The sequence below is a fragment of the Pezoporus occidentalis genome, unplaced genomic scaffold (genome assembly GCF_034315485.1).
Source record: "Pezoporus occidentalis ecotype Australia unplaced genomic scaffold, CSIRO_AGI_Poc_V1 ctg77, whole genome shotgun sequence".
Classification (NCBI taxonomy): domain Eukaryota; kingdom Metazoa; phylum Chordata; class Aves; order Psittaciformes; family Psittacidae; genus Pezoporus; species Pezoporus occidentalis.
Genome location: NW_026916126.1, coordinates 1,202,940 through 1,225,806, shown reverse-complemented (window position 1 = coordinate 1,225,806; position 22,867 = coordinate 1,202,940). Strand labels below are relative to the sequence as shown.

The 22,867-nt window shown below is 38.8% G+C and overlaps 1 protein-coding gene across 3 annotated transcripts in view; it reads left to right on the top strand.

Annotated features, from left to right (window-relative positions):
• DSCAM (DS cell adhesion molecule) overlaps positions 1 to 22,867 on the top strand; it is a 462,951-nt gene that overhangs the window by 400,528 nt on the left and 39,556 nt on the right. For all 3 annotated transcript variants that reach the window (XM_062602537.1, XM_062602538.1, XM_062602539.1), the window contains 7 exons: positions 2,338 to 2,491; positions 9,445 to 9,562; positions 10,376 to 10,539; positions 13,145 to 13,243; positions 13,811 to 13,999; positions 14,797 to 15,087; positions 19,782 to 19,958. In XM_062602537.1, coding sequence (XP_062458521.1) covers positions 2,338 to 2,491; positions 9,445 to 9,562; positions 10,376 to 10,539; positions 13,145 to 13,243; positions 13,811 to 13,999; positions 14,797 to 15,087; positions 19,782 to 19,958 — 1,192 coding nt within the window. The remainder of the gene's footprint in view (positions 1 to 2,337; positions 2,492 to 9,444; positions 9,563 to 10,375; positions 10,540 to 13,144; positions 13,244 to 13,810; positions 14,000 to 14,796; positions 15,088 to 19,781; positions 19,959 to 22,867) is intronic.

The following is a 22,867-nucleotide window of genomic DNA, read 5'->3' as shown; positions in this document are numbered from 1 at the left end:
GAAGGAGGTGATCCTGCCCCTCTACTCTGCTCTTGTGAGACCTCACCTGGAGTATTGTGTGCAGTTCTGGTGTCCTCAACATAAAAAGGACATGGAACTGTTGGAACAAGTCCAGAGGAGGGCCACGAGGATGATCAGGGGACTGGAGCACCTCCTGTATGAAGATAGGCTGAGGAAGTTGGGGCTGTTCAGCCTGGAGGAGAGAAGGCTGCGTGGAGACCTCCTAGCAGCCTTCCAGTATCTGAAGGGGGCCTATAGGGATGCTGGAGAGGGACTCTTCATTAGGGAGTGTAGTGACAGGACAAGGGGTAATAGGTTAAAACTTAAACAGGAGAAGTTGAGATTGGATATAAGGAGGGAGTTCTTTACTGTTAGGGTGGTGAGGCACTGGAATGGATTACCCAGGGAGGTTGTGAATGCTCCATCCCTGGCAGTGTTCAAGGCTGGGTTGGACGAAGCCTTGGGTAACATGGTTTAGTGTGAGGTGTCCCTGCCCATGGCAGGGGGTTTTGAACTAGATGATCTTAAGGTCCTTTCCAACCCTAACTATTCTATGATTCACATTTCTATGATTCTGTGATTTAGTCTCCACAGAGAAAACAGAATGCATTGCCATAGAAGCAAATAGAAGCACACATTTGTGTAAAAACCGGGGATGTAATTATTTTAGTTAACAAGAACATTCACTTCAGATGCCTTCAGCACAGTTAACTGTACCTGCACTAGTTATATGGACACTTCTACAGTTGGTGGGGAAACACAGCTATGTTGAGACCACGATTCATCCCACTGCAGTGTATATGGCTCAAAAAGGCCAGAAGAACCTTGCCTTAGAAGTTACCTGTTTTTTGCATGGTCTCTGATGGGAGTCAATGTGGCTGGCTTAGGTGCAGCTGTCTTCACTCTAGATTTAAATAATGAGATTAACTCCCCTTTTCTCCTGTTATAGGAGATGCCAGCTTAAGAATAGCGAAATTCAGTGACCCAGTCAGTAGCTGAAACTGGCTACCAGTTCACATTGGAGAGATGTTTAATGGTATCTCAGAAACATCCCTTATTTATCTGTAATTTACTTTGAAGTACTACATATTCCAATGCTTTCAGGTCAACCTGCCTTTTGAAATGCTAATGAAATTGGCCTTTACCACCAGCAGATATTTGTATATCAAAGAGATTCCTTGCACAATTCCTGTCAGTCTTTATCAAGTTTAGATTACACTGATGCATTATTTTTAATGCTGATTCCTAGTAAAATCTTTTCTACGTCACTAATGTTCTAAGTATTTTTAGCCCAGTGTTAGTTAGCCATTACCATACACAGTATTACACAGGGAAGTGGGTATTATTCATTCTAATGGTTCACTACCCCTCTATTTTTAAGTACAAGAATCACAAAGCCCATGTCAAAAATAAAACTGGCTATATTGAGCATTGTAATACCTTTCAGGGCTGGCGACATTTCCCTTCTCCTCCACCAAGGAGACAGGCTTTCTGTGGAGGATGTGCTGAGGTGCACATAGCCCACGTCCCCTGGAGGAATCTATATATTCCTCTGCACCTTTCCTCTTACAAGTCACTTCAAGCAGACTGCAAAGCATCTTACCGATAAGCAAGTACTGCATAGCAGCACCTGGTCAGCTTCACTGCAGCCCGTGGCCAAGGCACTTGAATGACAGTGCAAGAATAGACAGTATTGACATTTCTTCCAGCACTCGTCCTTCCCTACTAATGCAGCTAAATAGCTGAGGTGACCTTCTGCTGGGAATCATTGAATGGAAGTAATTTTGTCATTAAACAAAACTAGGCTCGGGGGAAGTTTGAACAGTCTTATTACAGAACACAGGTTTATTTCTTGATTATTACTGAAGGAGTAAGCCACCCAACCTAGGGGTAAGGAACACCAGCATGACAGTTTTAGGTAACCAAATATGTATCTTGAGTAGTAAACTCCAGATTTCATAGCAGACGCAGGACTGAATCCTCTGTTGGGAAAGGTCTGTGTAAAAAAAAATTGGTTTTGCAGGACTATTTATGGTAAAAAACAGGCAAACGTTCACTTAAATTATTTATACAACCCTGTAAATTTAAGACACATAAAATTCCTGATCTAAAAAAAAACAATTTGTAAACAAGATATAGGCCAAAATTCACTGAATATAAATTGATTGCAACATGTTATTGTGTCTGGTCTGTTTATTGCCATCTGCCATCTGTGTTGGAGCAACTGATACTCATTCAAAGTACCCTGAAGTAACAGGCTTTGTATCACTCAGCTTAGCGGAGTTTCACCAAATGATGTTCATTTTAGTCTGGAAACGTTTGTCTCTCCCACCACAGGTAATCAGCGAGTTTGAAGCCTCTCCCGACTCATTTTCCTACAGAATCCCCAACCTGAGCCGGAATCGCCAGTACAGTGTCTGGGTGGTAGCAGTGACTGCTGCGGGAAGAGGTAACAGCAGCGAGATTATCACTGTGGAACCTCTAGCTAAAGGTAAGGTGGCAGGGCTTTTTAAAGCAATCCAGACCTTTATAATGCTAATTACTGTTATAATCAGCACGTGGCTTCTTTATGCCTCGTTGCTTACTGGAAGCGGGGTTTGTTGGGAGTAACTTCAGCTCTTTACAAAAGTTAGGTGACAGCTCTCAGCTAATTGCCCAAGCTTTTGCTGTAGTCAGCAGAGAATGACGTGCTCCTCTAGGGGGTAATTCATCCCACCTACCTTAGAAGGAAATAAATTGCTTTTTGGAGTAATTTTTATCTTCTTTTGTGGGTTACAGAGGGTTTTCAGCTGATCCCTCTCCCTTTTTTTTTTTTTCTTTTCTTGTCATACAAGATAACTTCTTTATTATTCTTTTCCTTACTAATATCTCTTGTGTACTTCACAAGTACCAGCTTCTGTATAAAATTGTCTGATTAACATAGCTAAACTCTGAACAATTGTTCTCAGCTTGCATTAGCTTTGAAGTTTGCTGCTTCTATTTTAGTTGTGAAGAAGGGATAATGTGTCTCAAACCTTGCATTTTTTTTTCCAGCTGTATTAGTTGTTCTATTAAAAGATATTGCTTGGGCCTATTACTTCTGCCTTACCTATACTGTGAGATTTGATGCTTACAACACTACAGCATCTCAGCTTGGACTTAGAGACCAAATATTTTAGACAGCAAAGTCTCATCAGTACTCAATCTCTACATGGGGTCTTCAGGCTGAATATATTTTTTTTCTACACTCAAATTTGTAACCTCACAGCATGTGCCAGTATGAACATTGTATTGCTCAGATCCCTAGAGTTGCAAAATCAGATGCATTTGATTGACTATGCAATTTTACAAGCCTGCTAATTCTGGCTAATGATGTAGTAATGTAAAATAGTGTCTAGTGTTTCATGATAACAGACACTTTCAAACAAAGCTTTGCAGAACTTTAGATAAATGTCACCAACCTGAAAGCACTTTCTGCATGGAAGAACGTATACCATTACAATGGGAAAGCTTGCTGTTCCTACCTTTCTATGTGGTAGATAACCAGTTTGATACTGGTAGATAAATCAGTTATTGTCATGAATGGCACTGATGGTGTTTGAAGGGCACAATTTCAACACATGGCAGAGCTTCTCAGAACACGGAAGTTGCAGACAGGGCTCTTCAGGCTTGTGGATGGAACTTTCATGGTTTTGTCCCTTCTCTAGGCTAAAGTTTTTGTCAGAGGAGATACATATATTTCAGCTTTCCTGTGAGCAGCTTGTAGTAGCTACTATGTTACTACTGTAGATCACAATGATCTTCATTAGTAAGTGTGGGGGGAGTCTAGCAAGGCAAAGAGGCCCAGGTTGGAACAAGCAGGGTTATGCTTCGTCCCCATACCATTGCTTGCATGTTTTTTTCTGTCAACTGAGAAAAGTCACCTTCACTTCCTGATTTTTTCTGGCATTATTTGTACAGTCCTTCAGAAGATCCTTTCTCTTAGTAGCTACACAGTGTTAGTGGAGTGACATGAAGAATGTCTGAAAATTACCTGAAAAATCTGCAGCTTTTCCACTGTGGGATTTCTTGTAGGATCACTGCATACTACATCATGAGCATCAGTGAGACCAAAGTCGAGATCTTAAAAGGTGAATGAGGAGTGTAAAGGATGTCTGTGAAGGAAGATTGCGAAAAAACACCGCAGGGAAACAGGGCAAAGGTTTCAGTGTGCTCCTCCTTTTAGGCCAATTGCTACATGTGTGTAATAAATTTCTGGTGATGAAAAAAAAAAAAAGAAATAAAAATAGGCATACAAATAGATGCTTGAATAAGACTGTCCTAGGTTCAGCAGTAGCAGTCATTTTTTGTCCTTCTTAGTAGCTGGTGCAGTGTACAGTTACTTTCAGCCTGGGAACAGAGCTGATAAGAGTAGTGTTTACTCTGATCAAGGACTTTGTGAGCCTCATGCTCTGCCAGGGAGGAGGGGAGGCTGGGAGGAAGCAGGGACAGGACACCTGACCCAAACTAGCCAAAGGGGTATTCCATACCACAGCGCGTCATGCTTGGGGAGGTAACGGGGAGTTACCTGGAAGGGCACTCTCGTCTCAGTCAGGCTCATTTCAGCGGGTGGTATCATATTCTCTTCCCTTGATATTTCTCTTCTCAGTATTATCATTGGTGGTAGCAGTAGTGATTTGTGTTATACCTTAGTTACTGGACTGTCCTTATCTCAACCCATGGGAGTTACATTCTTTTGATTCTCCTCCCCATCCCTCTGGGAGTGGGGGGGGGGGGGGGGGGAAGGAAAGAAAGGTGGGGGGGAAGTAGAAACTCTGTGGCTGACTGGGTTTAAACCACGACAAAGAGCAAAACCAACTAGATAGCATGTTGCAATACTAATAGATTGAGGACATAAGCAAATCCAGGAGTGTGCAAGAACCCCCGCGCATAATGTACTAGAAGTTATCTTTCTTCATGTCTTGCACATTTAAAAAGAGGGAATTGCTCAGACAAGATGAACGCAGAGCAATGCAGAGTCTGTAAATACCAAGATTCGTAACCTCTAGTTATGAGGAAATGTAGTATATGATTGCTCTCTGCTTGCCAAAATTAGAAAGAGATTGACCCACATGTACTTCTGGTAAGCTGAACAAGCTTACCAGAAACCAGAATTAATTCTGCTCCTCCAGACCCTCTGTATTTAATATGATCCATGATGACAAGTGATCTTAATAATAGCTTGTATGAAAAAAACAGGAGCAATTTTAAGGAAAAATTTCTTAATTAATTACTTCAATATAGACAAGTCAATGTGAACAGGACTTTATTTTGCAGGACAGTAGAATGTGTCCAGGCAATGTTAGAGATAGTAGTGGTTCCCCAATATAAAGTCTGCATTAGATTATGCTCAGAACAAGCCTCTCTTACATGCACTTGGGACTGAAAAGTGATAATCCATTTGTGAAGGTCATGATGGACACTAGGGATACTGATAGATAGCAATTTTATGACCTTTGGATGTAGCCAAGCTAGAAATTATTGTGTCATGTACAAGATTACCTGTGTGAATGCATCCCTGGGCCTTTTGGAGAGCTGAGAGAAAGTGATGATCGGTGATAAGGGCAGTAGATGCACAATGAAGAAAAGTAGGCAGAGCTAACCTTGAACACCTTTCTCAACCCCCAGTACATCTGAAGCAAATAACACATTGCAGAGTTAGAAGCAGTTAAGTCCTGATTTTGCCACAAGTCCCCAGTGCAAGAACATCCTATGGGCCATTATTGTGAAACTGTTTGCTTCCTTTTTTCCTCCACTTATTTCACAGTAACTGTCCAAGTAATGATGCCATCATGACAGCTAATGAGAGTTAACTTTGAATTGAATTATGTCAACTTAATTATAACCCCTTTAATAACCCCTTTGAGAACAATGAGAATGTCTAGATAGGGGTTTGATGTGAAAGGGATAGTACAATTTAACTGAAAGATTAATTCAAGTTAACATTTCTTTCTTTAGTGTCTCCATTTCTCAGAACAGATTGTCATTCTCTGTAATTAACTGACAAAAATAAGCAAAAAAAAAAAAAAATACCCAACAAACAAAATAATCACAGCAATGAAAGTTCACTCTTCACATAAGCAGGCTATGCCCTTACACCTCAAATTACACTTCATTTCTGACTTGAAAGTTGTGAATTTAGCCCATCAAATGTATCTAAAAGACAGCAAACCTTGGTTTCACCTTGTTCTTCATATTTTCTGACCACAGCTGGTAGAGAAGAGCATTTGTCAGCAATATGGCAATAACTGATCTACATCCACGGCAATCTCAACCTCTTGGGAGAACTCTGACTTCAACATTTTATTTCCCCTCTTCTCACAGACCACCAGAGCATTAATGTTGAACAGATTTGCTACCTAGTCCATGTGGTTTTGTGTGTTTAATGTTTTTAAACAACATGTAGGACTCACATGATAGTACACACCCCCTGTTGGTCTGTTTCATCATCCTGGAATACACAGGACATTCTTCTTTGAGAAAATAAATGGAAGAAAATCCTGACCCAGGATATTCACCGATGGCCCTTGTGTTAATTTGTATTAAGATGAGCTGCAGTGAACTGTCACAGTCCTTGCTCAGTTTCCCCGTTTTGTTTCTAAGATTATACAGTGCCCTCTAGAGGAAAAAAGAAAAAAAAAAAAAACACAAAAAAAACCAGACAAACAATAGCAAATCAAAAGTGTGTTATGGCCTCTCACAAAGAATTACCCTTTTCTTATTCTATGACAGTAAGTGTAGGTAAGAGGATTCAGAATTTGAACAAAAAAAAACATTTGTGACTCCTCATTAGCATATGAGAGTGCAGTGTTTGTTGAAGGTTCCTCTTTATCTTCAATCAATGACGGGGTAGTTTGTAAAAATTTAAGAACAGACAGAGTCCTAATCTAGTACCACCAAACATCAGGCTGGTGGGTAGTCAGTAGGCATGTGGGTACCATCAATAGCAAAGGTAAGCCCTGCAGCTGAATTGCCCACTTGCAGCATAAAGCTCCCTTGGCTCAAAAGGGAGGAGTCTGTGAGATTCAAGGTATTTTAACCTCATGAGTGCCTGTTAGCCTTTCAAACCTATTGTTTTCAGGTGAATTTCACTAGATATTTGTTGGTTTTTTTTCTATTTTTCGTTTGTGTACCTGTTAGCAGTCTCTGAACACTATTAGAAGTTAAGCTGTAAAGAAAATTGGAATTAAAGACTTTTCATGCTATTTTGCCATCTCTTTTAAAAGCACTCAGTACATGAAAGGAATAGATAATCCATAGAAAGCTGTGGGAACTTTCATGGAAATAGTGCTTTATGCTTTTGTAATTGGCACTTCTGAGTTACAGTTTCTCATCTTACCACTGACTGAAGCTTCTGTGAGGTTTGTGTTACTTCCACACATCACAGTAAAGTGGGACACACAGGGTATTGAAAACCAGGAGCTACACATAAATGTGCTTTGAGATCTGATATCCAGCCTATGGCTTATGAAAGAATTAATTTTGAAATAGCTATAACATATAAATGGATATCACTGAAAGTTTGCTAACAGCACTGCTGTTATACTGAAGGCTTCAGCAGGATTCCTGCAATACTTATACTTTGTCCTAAAGTAACTGTTGGCAGTTGGAAATAGCTGGATATTTTGAGAAACATTGGAGAGGTGGGAAAGCTAGGGAGAAGAAGATTAATAGCTCATTTTAAATGAGTTTTCAGGTCTCATGTTACAGAAAGAATTTTGCATGGAACAGCAATTCGAGTTTCTAACCACCACTACTCAGAATGCACTACTGCTACTAGGAGCAGTCCAGATGCTTCAGATGTGCTTTGTAGATAGACGCAGCTGACAGCATCTCCTGCTGCTTTTTAAAGATGGCATGAGTATCTTTAGGCATCTCCTGCAGCAAAAACCTAGCACCACTGAGGACCAATGAGCCTTCTAACACTAACTTCATTGGAGTCAGCATTTCACACCATGTCTCTGGATAGACTGAGCATTTTTCTGTTTCAATTAATTTGGTTAATTATCCCATGGCTTGTGGCAATATAGGCCTATGTAAATCTTTCCTAGAAGATATGGCCTTAAGACTTACACAGTGGAAAACAAGGCTATATCCTGAAACTTACTGGCTGAGCAGTGTCTTTGCGTCATTCTGGTGTACTACCTCCTCAGAACAGCACATGCCACAGCACCCTCCTGCCAAGGCTAACCGACCGATCTGCCAGAATGGGGGAGCCAGGGGTCCTTAGTGGCTGTTTAGCCAGGATGGGACATTTCAGTGCTTGGTTGTTAGGAAAGTAATGTTGTCCTATTATCTAACACTGATTTTGTCTGTTACAGCCACTTCTTGTGGGTTCAGTTAAAATTTTGACCAGAGAAAAGTCTCACAAGAAGCTTAGTCTTCAAAATTGCTTGAAGGGAATACAGGCAACACAGTCCAAACTGATCATATAATCTTTGTAATCTTTTTTTTTTTTATGAATACTTCATGTCCCACTGCAGCCTACTCAAGTAATTTCCCTTAACTCCTCAAGGCCTGTACTTTTATGCATGATTATTTTTTTTTCTGACATGAACTGTTCCAGTGATATTTGATGCTGGCTTTCATTTTCATGTTTTTCTAATTGGTGCAAAATGGATTATTAAATATACATTCTGCTCAGTGTGCATGACTGAAGTAGATCAGGATTAAAAATACAGATTTTTTTGTATCTGTATTCTGTATGTACCTTTGAAATATGTATTTAGAGTTCAATAAGAAGTCTATTTCTAATAAGGGTAATTCCTGAGTAATAATGTACAATGAAGCTCTAACACAACTCTAGTGTTCCTGCATATTGCCAACTGAAACTACAGGAGTGATATTTGTGTTGATGTATTTAGGTGATATGAGAGCTGATACAACTTAAACTGACTTAAACAGTTTGTTCATATTTGTGGACTTCGGATAGACTGCAGTGTACTAAGATGTTATCCTGGTTTCAGTTAAACCATGACACATGTACATACATGAAGGATTGTTTTGCTTAATACTACAGCCGTTTTAAAAGTGATGATTCAGTAATTTAGCTTTCGTAAGGTGTCTGTCTATTGTGGACACTTCCTGATGGAATTTTGGAGAGCAGAGTCCCTTGGACATAATTTTTGTGCTTAATTCCTACTATGAAATATATAAAACTCAGTAAAATGATCAGTAGCTGATTTTACTCTTTTACTCCACAACAACTCTTCAAGTCCCCTGCCTTGTCTCTCTTTTGGTTACTTCTTTTCCAGATAGTATAATATTTGTGTCTGAATAAATAGCTAGTATTATGAGTTAAAAGGAAATAGTTACCTAAAAGCACAGTTTGAAATATTTTCCACATTTAATCCTGGATATCTGTGTTTTCCTTTCAAGAGCTGTATGAATGAACACCTCATTTCTTTTTTGCTCTCTCTTGCTCAGCTCCTGCCAGGATTTTGACATTTAGTGGCACAGTGACAACTCCCTGGATGAAGGACATTGTCCTCCCTTGCAAAGCCGTGGGAGACCCAGCTCCAACAGTCAAATGGATGAAGGATAGGTAACCAGCAACTAAACGTATAGGTCAAATAAAGGCCATTTACTTAAACTCCTGAGGGTTGCAATGCAGGTGGCCTTGGATGACTGTCAGGAAGGACTGTTTTTTGGGAAGTGCACACAGTGACAGTAGATAAGGAGTTCAAAAATTCCTTGAACTGAAACTAATTGTGGTTATTAGAATATGTCAAAATGAAAGAAAAGTTAGAAAGAAAGAAAGAAGTAAACATTCAATAAAACCTAGGACTATTTTCTGATTTAGCTTCAGGCACCCCAAATAGTTTCAGTCTGAGAAAGTAAAATGTCTGATGTGTTGAATTGTGCTGTGTACATGTCTTGCACATGCTTTGGTTTTCATTATTCTGTTTTGTTCTTTAGTTTCACAGTTTGACAAAGTCATTTGGAAGCACACATGGACAATAATTTTCATCCAAGCATTGTGTAAGCAGTGATACTGCAGTGCTATGAAACCAGCTTGTACATTAATCCAAATAGCTATTATTTCATAAGGATATACCTTGTAGCCAGGAACTACTTTCCCTCTTATTTTGGCATTTTTATGAAATAGCAGATACTTAAGGAAGGAGTGAATTTACATTTTCAATCAAGCTGGGGCAAAGATATCTGTGTTCTTTAAACAAATGGCAACTTTTGCCCATCAGAAAACATTCCTTTGCTGTCTTTATTAAAGAGGACACTCTCCCACCCCTTTTTCTTTCTTCCCATTCTTAGTTGCTTCAAAAAAAAAAAAAATCCAATTCTGAGTAATTTTGATTGTAACTTCTTTAATGTATGCACTTTGTTTCCTGTGAGGTAGTAACGGGACACCCAGTCTAGTGATGATTGATGGGCGAAGAAGCATCTTTAGCAACGGCAGCTTTGTCATCCGTACTGTGAAAGCAGAAGACTCTGGATACTACAGTTGTGTGGCCAGTAACAACTGGGGATCTGATGAAATAATTTTGAATTTGCAGGTACAAGGTAAGACTATTGGATTTGTCTCATGATTGTTATTATGGCTATAGACCGCCAAGCACTGGTAGTGCACTGGTTTATCTGTTTGCAGATGCATATAAAATATTAGTAGTATTGTGTGTTAATACTAATTTTATTCTTCCAAATTAAGAAATAAAATATTATACTGGTCATTCTGATGCAGCCGGCAACATTGTATGATATAGCAAATGTTTTGGCTTTGGTGGAATGATTCTCACACTTGCAGTTAAGTCTCTGTGTAAGCTCTTGTAGGATTGACAACTGAATGCTTGCAATCAGTTATGTTTTAGTTCCTTACACATAAAATAACAACTTCTTCCTTCTCTGTACAAATATTACATGTATCATTTAAATACTGAAAAATTCATAAAGAGATAAAGTCCTTTACTTTAGCTTTTGAAAAGCTGTCAACCTCTCTACTGAGACCTTGGACAAAAACTTCATTATGTAAGAGCAGAATTTTACTGATGGTGAATATGAGGAAGTATTTAAAATGGATCATCAGCACATATTACCATCTACTTTTTATATGCATGTTGAAGTGTGTATAATGTATCCATTACGGTGTTGCTCTGTATAAAAACAATGATAACATAGGAATATACAGTAACGGTAATATGAAGCAGAACACATGTATTCCTTACTCACTTATACTAAAGTAGATTCTAAGAGTTTTGCTCACTTATACTAAAGTAGAACCTAAGAGTGCTTCAACTGACTGCAAATTGTTCTACCAGCAGGAATTAAAAAAATGAGTTGGGAATATGGGCCATTCTGTGGTCAGTCACATTCCTGTCCTTCGATATACAATCTAAATTTCTAGTACAAACATAGAGAACACAGAATGAGATTGTTTTAACTCTCTCTGGCTAAACCCTTCCACTAAACCTTGAACCAAATGCCATAGTGTGTATTAACTTACCTACAATCCAACAAAGCCTAAAGATGCTCTTCTGCAATGTTTGAAGCATGGCCACAAGAGGAAGTAGGAAAACCTTATATTTTACAAAGTACTTTTGCAATTCCATATCCTTGCTGTTATTGAACTGCAATAACTAAAAGCAACTCCGTATTATTTTCCCAAGGGACAGATAGAGGCTGGCATATAATATACGGGACCACCATCTTTTGTAGGTAGGGTGCCGCTGTGATGAAAAGTTTTACATTAGATTTTTCAGTGTAGTGAGTGCAGCCTTTCTCCGTGGAATTACCTATGGGTAAAGCCAGCTCTTCAGTACTGTTTAACCCTTTGAGGGCAGTAAAATTAACTTCCTTTTGAACTAGTTCATAGCTCTAAACCAGCAGCCTCCATTTTATATTAGCACTCATTATTTTTCTGACTTGAGCTGCAAACGAGCAGCTTTTCCTGGAGTTTCATTCTGCTGGTAGAGCTACCCCTCAAACACAGGTGAAGCAGGCAATGTCCTCTGACAGCAGACTACTGGACACAGCAGAACATTTTTGACTTCTGCCTTGCTTATTGGAGGGTGTCTTTGAGGAGTAACTATGGCAGGGAAATGGCAGCTCCTGCTAGCAGCAATTGCCAACACCAGCACCCCCTTCCCACACTTGCAATGACAGTGGCTGGACCAGATGTGACTGCCTTGTCGTCATCTATTGTTGATTTGTCAAGGTGAAAAGAAAGCTGGCTACTTCGCTACTTTCTGCCCTTGAGCACTGAACTCTGGAAACCTAGGCACAGACACTGGTGCAATTTGGGGTTACTTAGACTGAGCCTAAACTGTTCCAGTTCCCAGTCCCATTTCCAATCCCAATTCCCTGTCCTAATTTCTGGTCCCAGTTCTCCCTATCCTGGGCAACTCATTGGGATGTAGCAATTTTTCTGACATTTCATTCTAGGTTTTCCTCCAAAGGAAAGTGCACAGTGGGCACAGGGTAGAAGATGAGACCTCTGTCTTATTCCTGTGCTCTGTACTGATCCTGTGTCCCACAGTTTAGGCACATAGCCATAATGTTTATAGGGAGCAGCAGAACTGAAGTGTTTCCTGATTTGTTCGTCCATTGCTGATAGAGTTGTGTCTTGTTTATACCAGTAGCCTCAATGAATACATGGTGTGATCTGAAAGAGGCATGGATATGCCTCTGATCACAGGACTAACAATCCTACCTAGATAGCACTCACAGTTATACTGGCAGAAGCTCTGTTATGCACTATTTAATTTACGTTTGCCATAATAGCCTGCAAACACATGCATAAGTGGGGCATCACTTGCAAGTGGACATCTGTTTCCCTCCACTAAAAATTCAGTTTCTCCCTAAAACAGATATGAAAAATAATGACTAATAATGGCTGGGTAGCTCTTATGCCATTTAGATCTGACAGGACAGATGCAAATAATGCAGAGAAAAGCAAGGGTTAAGAACGGAAAGAAAAAATTGAGTAGAAAATGAAATATAAAAAATGAAAGCTTGTCTGCTCTTAACTAAGGATGTCAACTGAACAGACACTTTGACAGAAATCACTTGCATTTTTTGCAACTCAAAACAGTTATTTGATAAATGGCTGTTAGAAGTTATTGACGTCTAATCATTTGACTCTATTTTCTATTTTTAACTATTTTCCATGTAGTTCCACCAGACCAGCCGAGACTCACTGTATCTAAAACTACATCTTCTTCTATCACTCTTTCCTGGATACCTGGAGACAATGGTGGCAGTTCTATCCGAGGTAATATAATTCACGTTAATTGCAACTTCTTACTGAATTAGCGTATGTTGATAGGATTAGTGTATAATTATGAATGGCTACAAAAAAAGAAAAACAAAGCAATCTGTATTGCTGTCAGCACTTAATGTGCACTGTCATCGTGATAACAGCTTTCAGTTAATTGCCATTTCTCTTTGTGGTAGTTTAATCACAGATTTAATCACTTTCTTCCAGCATACCCTCAGCTGTTATGACAGTAACTCACTCTGATTTTCCAGACATGTATTCTTTAACCATTCATTTTTGAGGGTCCAGGTTTATCATCTGGGTTTTGTTGCTGATTGAAGAGTATTTCGAAATGTCTATCCCTTTCTTTTCCCTTTGAAACAATCATAAAAATGGTATTCAAGCTGTTGTAAGGGTAAGCAAATGTATTGCCTGGTATCTATTATTCAGGGAAGAGCTGTATGTCTCCCCGTGCATGTGATTTTTCTAGTTTTATTAGGTCTTTAAAATGACTTGTCATATTACCTGCAGAATTTGTGGTCTGTGTCTGGCTTACCATTGTCATCTGTGTTTTTCCTCCAGGTTATATTTTGCAGTACTCAGAAGATAACAGTGAGCAGTGGGGTAGTTTTCCCATTAGCCCTAGTGAGAGGTCCTACCGTTTAGAAACACTGAAATGTGGCACTTGGTACAAGTTTACTTTAACTGCTCAGAATGGAGTGGGGCCAGGACGCATCAGCGAGATCATTGAGGCCAAAACACTTGGAAAAGGTACGTTAATGTCCATCCCCTTTTCTCACCTAAAGCTATTGCATTCTGCTGTAAATCTTGGTTCGATGACAAGACAGGCTTGGATATTTTAATATTATTGGCTTTGAAAACATTTCCAATTGTGTCCATGCGGTGACAGAAAAGGATGTCCCTGCAGGACTTGAAGCACACACTGAGAGTTTTTCTATCTTTATTTCTTTAACATTTTGTTTATAAGATGGGTTGGTAGATATTTGGGAAGGGGGTGTCTGCAATATCATAGACTATAGCAATTCCAGCTACTGCTATTGCCATGAGGAAGTTATTTCTTCTCTTGTAAAAAATTCAGGGGTTTATTTGTCTGGATGTTGAAAAAAGATGTAGAGTATATTTTTGTGTAAAGGAAATGGAGCGAATATATTTTTTCTCCAAGCTGATACTGCAGGAGCCATGCAAGTATCAGCCTTTGAACAGGACAAGTATTAAAAACCCAAATAAAAGCTCTACAAGGTGAAACAGCTAAGATTTGTGGAATTCTTAGCTAACTCAGCAATGGGTCCCTTGGTCCTGGTTGCTGAGGGTGGCTCCGCATTGCAAATATGTGTCAGAATTATGAACAGATTTGGCATATGGATTTAAAAATCTATGAGAGTCTAGCACAAAGAGTGAATAAAACTTTTTTTTTGGAGGGGGAGAAGTTGAATATATAGGTAGTAAGATAAAGTTAAGATTGCCTTAGAAATTACTCTCTTCACTTTATGTTTTTGAGAATCCTATATTTGTTAAACATTTCATTTGAAATATACCATTGATTCTAGAGCCACAGTTTTCGAAGGAACAAGAGCTCTTTGCTAGTATCAACACCACGAGGGTGAAGCTGAACCTGATAGGTTGGAATGATGGTGGTTGTCCCATCACCTCCTTCACCCTGGAGTACAGGCCATTTGGGACAACAGTGTGGACAACCGCCCAGCGGACATCCCTGTCAAAGTCCTACATACTTTATGACCTCCAGGAGGCAACCTGGTATGAACTGCAAATGAGAGTGTGCAACAGTGCTGGCTGTGCAGAAAAACAAGCCAAATTTGCAACACTCAATTATGATGGCAGTAAGTATGTATTTTTATTTGCATGTCTGGGATACTGATTTTGCTCTGTTTTCCTATGTGATTGTTTTTTTGCTACTCTTTCTTTCCTGTTTCTCTTCCCCCTCCCATAAACCCCTTTTGAATCTGCTAGCCATGCTGACAGAGGGGTAACAGCCTCAAAGGCATAAAATGTCTCCTGATTTCATAGCAACAGTCTGCAAGGCAGAAAAGAGGAATTTATTTGTCCTCAGTGAGGAAAAGCTCCAGCACCAATCAGCCATGAGACACATAACCATTGGACACCGGGTGTCACTAGTTCCAGTGATCACAGAAGCACTTTAATAGTGTTTCATGCATCTCTTCCATGAAATATGTGAATATTTGTCTCCTGTACAATTGGTTCCTGGAGCCATTCACAAGGGTGACTGGCCTCATTGCTATTCCATGCAGTGTCCTTGTGACACAGAGGAGCAGCTAACCAGCTTGTCTTCCAGGAAAGCCTCCAAACAACATCCTCCAAGGGCAAAGCAACAGCAATGCTATTATCCATATTTACAGACAGGGGAGAGTGAAACTAATGGCCATGACAGATGAGTCTGTCATGCCCAGCAGCAGGGCACAGGGGATGAAGGCATTGCTGTATCCTGCCCTTCTGCCAGGGTTACTGCTTACCCTGCAAAAGCCAGGACAAGAAGGCGAGAGCAAAAGTGCCAATTTGTCAGTCAGTCCAGCTCTTATCCTGTTATGTTTAGTGAAAATTATGGTGGCACATGTGTGCTTCTGCTGGCTCTATAGTGAGAACTGGCTGGCAAAAAAGCAGCGCAGATGGCTCCAGATGGCGATCTCTTGAATTGCGGTAGTATGGCTTGCCAGAGCTTTTCTGGAGACATCCAGTGTAAAATGCTGTTCTGCTGCCAAGGATATTGTGCTGTATTGTGCAACCACTTGGCGACATCAGTACTGTTAAGTTAAACAACAGAACTAGTGAGCGAGCTCAAACAAGAACCGACAATTGTCCAGTTACAGCACCAAACTGCTAATCATTCATAACTCTGTGTTGGTAAGACATCTGCCTGCCACGGTTTTGTCCCACACAAACCAGCACTCTCCAGGAGAATACCAATGTGTGGCCTGGGGAAGAGCAAACAACAGTGACTGTTCCAGTCAGAAGTGTGGAATCAGTTGGAATCAAGCAGGGTTTAAACCTTAGCATCTTACACATCCTCTAATGCTATCACAGTCTTTGCACTAGGAACTCTTCAGTTCTTGCAGATGATAAATGACACATGGCCTCACAGCTCACTCTTTCGTGAATAGCATATCCTCTCATGTTTTCCTGGGCCACTGCTTCTGGTCAGATAGAAAATTTCTCCTTTATGACATTGGTGGTTTTGTTTGTCCAGCATGCTTTGCCAGGACTATATTGTGCCTTAGAGAGACAGCATGATTTCAGATACTGACCGCAAGGTTAAAGAGGAATATGTGGATGGAAAAGCGAATTTCAAGTTTCAAATTTTCCAAATTTGTTACATATGATGCAGAACTAAAATGATGATGATGATTTATTATCATCATTATTATTTAAAATTAAGATAGTGTATTCCCACATTAAAGATTTCATAGAATAACTATTTCAGTTCTTCTAATGCAAAAGTTGTCCCTAAAAAGCCACAACTCCCCATTCATTTTTTCCTTGGTTAGCTGTGTTGGTTTAAGGCACATCAGAGTTGAAAAATGGTGCCTGATTAGAAATCAACATTTTCTATCAATACTTCATGCAGAAATTTTTCCTTTTATAGGGAGTGACTTTCATATACAAAGAGCATTACAATGGAAACTTCTTGGCCAGCTCAATTTTTGAATGCTAACCCTACCTCTACCACTGATACTTCTTATGATGTGAGATTAGTCCCTTCCAGCTTCCAGGGGTAACAGCTGCCTTTAGAATGAAACAGATACAAGGATAGTACTTTGAAGATTAGATAAAAAAATCTAAAGTATGAAAGTTTGAGGATACCAAATGCTTGTTCCTAACCTTAGGAGCTTTAGCAGCCTTAAGATAAAGCCTTTGTAAACTTTGCAGAAATCCTTGAGTTATGTGGATTTCACTGTGAAAGTGAAACTGGAGTTTCAGTCATTTTGCTTGGACTGCAGTAGCTGATTGTTATCTGTGATAGAGCTCTGGAGAAATACCACGGCTAAGTATTCTTTACCTTAAATCTCTTCATGGTGAATTAGGTCAGAAGGTTAATGACAGATCTACATGAGACTTTTTGCTTTCTGTTCATAGATATTTCAGCTAACCACTTTCTGCTTACAGACTTTATGACCTTCTTGCCCTTTGTTTTTCAGAACATTTGCACTCAATACTTAAGAAGATATTTTTAGCAATGTGCAGCTGTAGCTTGTAGTACTGCAAAGGAGCTTCCTGACTCAGAGATCAGCTACTCAGTAGCCCTGACATTAAATCAGATTAGCTTGCTAGCTGCTCTAAGCGATCCTAATTGATTCTAGCCCACCAAAGGACCAACCATGAAGAACAGTTAAGACACAGGAAAACATTTGGTGGCCTGAAAGTCACCAGGTACAATGCAAGATGCTGGAAGGGCTGCAATATAAGGGAAAATGGAGGCTGAGACATTATAATTGCAACTTCTATGAAGCACCAGTAAAGCAGGCTAACAAAGGAGGATGGTGAATTAACATGGGAAAAATAATAAAATCAACCAAACCTCCCCATGTGTCTGGGACTTTGTCCTGAGAAAAGCTTTGACTATTCCACTCCTAGCCAACACCTAGAATGACAACAAATGTTGAAATGGTGTTTACTCAATGGACAGCTGGTTTAGTTTTTCACAATTTCTAATAAAATCATCAAATACCCAAAAATGGATAATGTGAAAGATATGTACATTTGTGGTATGTTTTTTAAATTAAGCTTGTACTGCCTGTATATAGCATTATAAGGCTTACACTTTACTTGGAAAAGGTATGGAAAATTATAATCACCTAAACGCTTAAGATTTAACTGAAATTAATGCCACTCTTAATTTGATTTTCATCAAAGTATTAAGGAGAGCAAGACATAATTTTAGGAAATCTTGAACCCAACAATCCTTAGCCAATGATCTGCGGGACTTTAATTGGGAGCAAAATTTGGCCTTTTTTTATTCAGGAGGGTTTAGGAGGATTTAGAGACAGCTATCAGTATTGCGGTCAGGAGCTTGAAGTTCTTTCCATTTTTGTCATTCCTTCATCTGATCATTTTCTTTGCCTTTAAAATAGTGCAAAAACTACATCTCAGTTAAGACAAGATGAAAAATCTGCTGTGTGTAATGTAAAATTAGAAAAATTGGGAAAATTATGGGGAAGAACTGCAATACAACAGTAGAAAAATATTCAAAATGCAATTGTAAGTGAATAAATTTTCTAAAGTACCTGATACAGGTTTTGCATGGTTGTAGCTTTTCTGTTTATCTTCATCCCTTTAGGGGACTACTTTTCTCATCATGTGCAACTCAAATAGCTCTTCTGAAAAAAACATGGCTTAGAATTCTACTTTTGCAGTGTGGTTATGGCACTCACATTGTACTGCATCATATCACTTTTACTTTTCTGATACTGTATTATACATAATGAGATATAACTATATCACTCAATGCAGCAATTACAATGCAAAAAAGGATGTGCCTGTTCTTTTATCTCACTCTCCTATCTTTTTAGGAAGTAAGTAGCTAGTTTTATATTTCAGTAGCTGGTTAAAATTGAATAGCTTCTGCCAAAAGTCATCACAGTTCACAATACTTGTGTGTTTCTATCCCTTTTCAACCAAATTTGCATTTTATAGTTTCGTATGTGGTTGCACTCAGCAGTTTAATAGTAATCAGGAAATGAGTGAGAAGTCTGCCATGACTAAACAGCCTTCCAGAGAAAGTGCTACCTTCTTCTCACATCCTTTAGAAGTAAAGAAAAAAGAACTGAAAAGTTCTGTATTATATGTCACCAGGAAGCCAGGTATATTCAAAATGCAGATATGTCCCAAAATGAAAAAGGGAGCTGCCTGCTGATGCCAGTAGTTTTTAGATTCATTTCCTTCATTTCAACCAAAATTTGATTCTTTCTATCCAGTATTACTCTGCTGTTTTACTGATGAGTCAGACACTCTGGCAAATTAGCATCAGGCTGGCTATCTGAATTTCAGATCAATATCACTGCTGCACCCCTAAGAGGTGATACAAGAATGTTTCTGTGCAAAGGATTCATCTCATGTATGAAGCACAAAATGAACTTTGTCAAATATTGTCCGTCCTTAGAAAAGCCTATCAGAAAGTATGTATATGTGGCAGCGGTGTTATTTTCCTACAGTAGAGTGATATACGTAGGTAGTAATTCTGCAATCTGTTGCAGCTTTGTAATGACTTAATATGACTTCAAATTAATCATAGTATTTAACTGTATACTGGGCATGGTTTTCTTTCATCAATGAATGATTGTCTTGATTTCTGATAATCTATGAGTCTCTGCAGTCAGTGCCTTGTTACCAGTGTGACTGATTATGTGTGCGCTGCCATTACACATGCATACATAGCATCCACCCTGAACACAATGAATCCTTCTTAATGTTCTGCATGCAACTGAAGCACATGAAATATTCCCTGAGAACTCAATCTTTTGTCTTCGTTAATAGGCATCTAATATCATGACCCTGTTTCCAGGTACAATCCCTCCACTCATTAAGTCAGTTGTGCAGAGTGAGGAGGGGCTGGCAACCAACGAAGGGCTAAAGATGCTGGTGACCATCTCCTGTATCTTGGTTGGGGTCTTGCTGCTTTTTGTGATGCTGCTCATCGTGCGGAGGAGGAGGAGAGAGCAGAGACTGAAGAGGCTGAGAGGTAAGATGAGAGCTGTGGCATTTACTTCTACATATGCATACTCCCTCAACATGAAAGTGCAAGTGGGGCTGCACGTGACCAGTGTTCAGTCCCCAGTTGATGTCATTTTCCTGCAATATGTAACCAACATGAGGCAACAAAGCATTTGTGTTTTCTACAGAAATTCCTTCTTTTTCATTTGGCAGTAAGTTTCTAAGAAATGACTCATGTATCCAATGTTACTATTTTGCATGAGGGAAAGGAAATCAGTTGTCATGTATTGGTGTTTGGTTTCCTTTTTTTTTTTTTCCTGTTGTTTGTTTCTCTTGCAAATGATCTTGATAACCTAAAATATTTTTTCAAAGAATGAAACCAGGTGTTTTGAAGGGGATTTCAATTTTCCAGCAAATGCCAACCATGATTACTGAGTTTTAAAATGGATATAGCCGCTTGTTAGTATAGGCTAGAAAACACAACCCGCCATTCTCAGATTTGTTACCACATCTTTTTCCCTATGATGCGTTAGAACACAGCTATTACAACACTTTATTCTTCAGTGAGCTTCCATTGTTGCTGATCTATGTTTTCTCTAATCCTTATTCAAATTCAGGTGTTTGCCATGTGAATGTTATAGATCTGATAAATACCCGTGGCTGAACCGCAGTCAGGCTTTGACTCTTGCGGTCACCCACTTCCTGCATTCAGCCCTGTAGGATTTTTACTAGAAGACAACAGCAGATCTTACACTGAAGGTATTTGGGAAAAAACCTTTCAAATCTCACACTGAATAAATATTAAAGCAATTTGTCATCTGCAAAATTAAGGCTAATAATTTCCAAGAGCCACTGAATTGTTCAGTTACTTTTAACCAAAATATGATCATGGTATATATTACAACCAGTGCCAACTGTATGAATTTGATCTCACCTTGACATCTACTCACCTCTCTTTTGGGTCTCATTTTGTCCTTTGTAACAATAGTTTGGATGTTTTTGCAAAAAAAGTCAGAGATACAAGGCTCTTAGGCATTGGCAAATTCATAGATCAAAGCCAACAAGTAGCCTTATGGTTCATGCATAGCTCCAGAAATCAGGACATATGGACGCTTTAGCTTCGTATTGTATAATAGGTTTTTCATTCAAAGCCTTTTGTCGTTTACCTCTGTGCACTTTTGTTTTTTCATTAAAAAAAGGTTGCTAAAGGGTGAAGAAAGTGTTGTCTTATCTTCTCAGAAATACTGTGGAATTCCATCCAGTAATGAATAGGATATTTTGAGCTCCTTGGCTCCAGGAAAAGATGGCTATACACATTTAGTTTTTCATGATTAGTTTATAAATATTCATAGATGTTTTACTTATGATACCTTAAGGAAGGCTGATGACTGTTGGCAGTATGGCTTTTGCATAACATAAGATTTCTCTGAATTATTTTCTCTCAGAATGTAGGAATTCAGAAAAATATCTGAGCTTCTCTTAAGCATAGGCAGTGGCAAAGAATTCATCAGTACTTTTGGTAAAAGACATCATCATTTAACTAACATTTCTGTAAAAGCTGCATCTCACTTATCTAAATCTGTTGAGCTGCAGCTCGACATCCCAGCCATCTGGCCTTGTTAGACTTCTGTCTGCTTACAGGGACTGAAGTTCTTTCTTCTATCATATTTTCAACCTCCAAGGATATTCCTTTATACATGGTAGTAACCAAATAATTTCTTAATGTTTTTATTGATAAATGAAACAGATGAATATTCTTCAATTTTTCTGTGTAATTTTCCCATCATTTGTTAGTTTCAAGGATTTTATCTGGTCCCTTTGTAATCTTTAGGTACCATTCCTCATCTGTGTATGGTGGAAATTAACACAGTATTTCACCAACAGATATATCAGCACCACAGAGAGGTAACAACCTTTCTTCTTTCCCTTTATGGTCTCTGTCTGTATCAGCGGGGATCACCTTTCTGAGTGCAACATTATTTTAAAATTTTGTGCTTAACATCTTATCTATTGAGACCATCTGACAGTTATCTGATTACAGTGCAACAGGGTAACATTCTCCATTTTATAGTTATGGCTTGTATTCCTGATGTATGACCTTATACTAATACAAATACATGGCCAACTTGTGGCCAAGCTACCCTATGATTCAGGTTGTTATGCCTTAGTGACCTGGCATTTTCATTATATTTTGGCTACCTAATTCTTGTGCCATTTTTAAACTTTCATCAAATATTATTTCATTTACTCCAGACCACTTATAAAAATACCAAGTGTGATGTCCCATGGTGCATGATGAAAATAAATACTCTCTGCTTTTAAAGTTGTAGTTCGAATATATTGAAACCCCTGTAAAATGGCTGCTATGTTATTTTTTTGCATCATGCTACTATGATATCAATGTATTTTGAGGTATCATAACTGCTCTAGAGAAATACAAGTATTTTAATGTTATTTAATTGTATCTCAGTGAGAGTTTTTTTCATTGTCATCAATTCCCAATGAATTTTAATCTCATTGTAAAAAAATCAACTTTGTGTGACATGGCTGATTGACCACGAGTCTGTATTGATTGGCATCAATTATTCCATCTCCTTTAATTGATTTCATCAAGCCTTTCTTCTTTTTTTCTTTTTTTCTTTTTTTTTTCTAGTCATTTTGCTTATTGCCAAGATCAGATTGATAGAACTTCAGTAATTCTGATTTTTTTTTAATTCATTCTTTTTGAAGACTGATCCCTTGTTAGCTCTTTTCTGTTCTTCTGGAAGTTACTTCATGTTCTAAAAGTCTTACTGATACTCAGTATTGCCATTCTAGAGAGCTAAGCTCTGCAAAAGAAATCCTGTGTGCAGGTTTTTCTGATCTCTTAACTGAGAAAAATGTTTTGCTCTAGTACTTTTTGTGTTCAGCTTATATCTGAATTAGTTTTGAAATTGA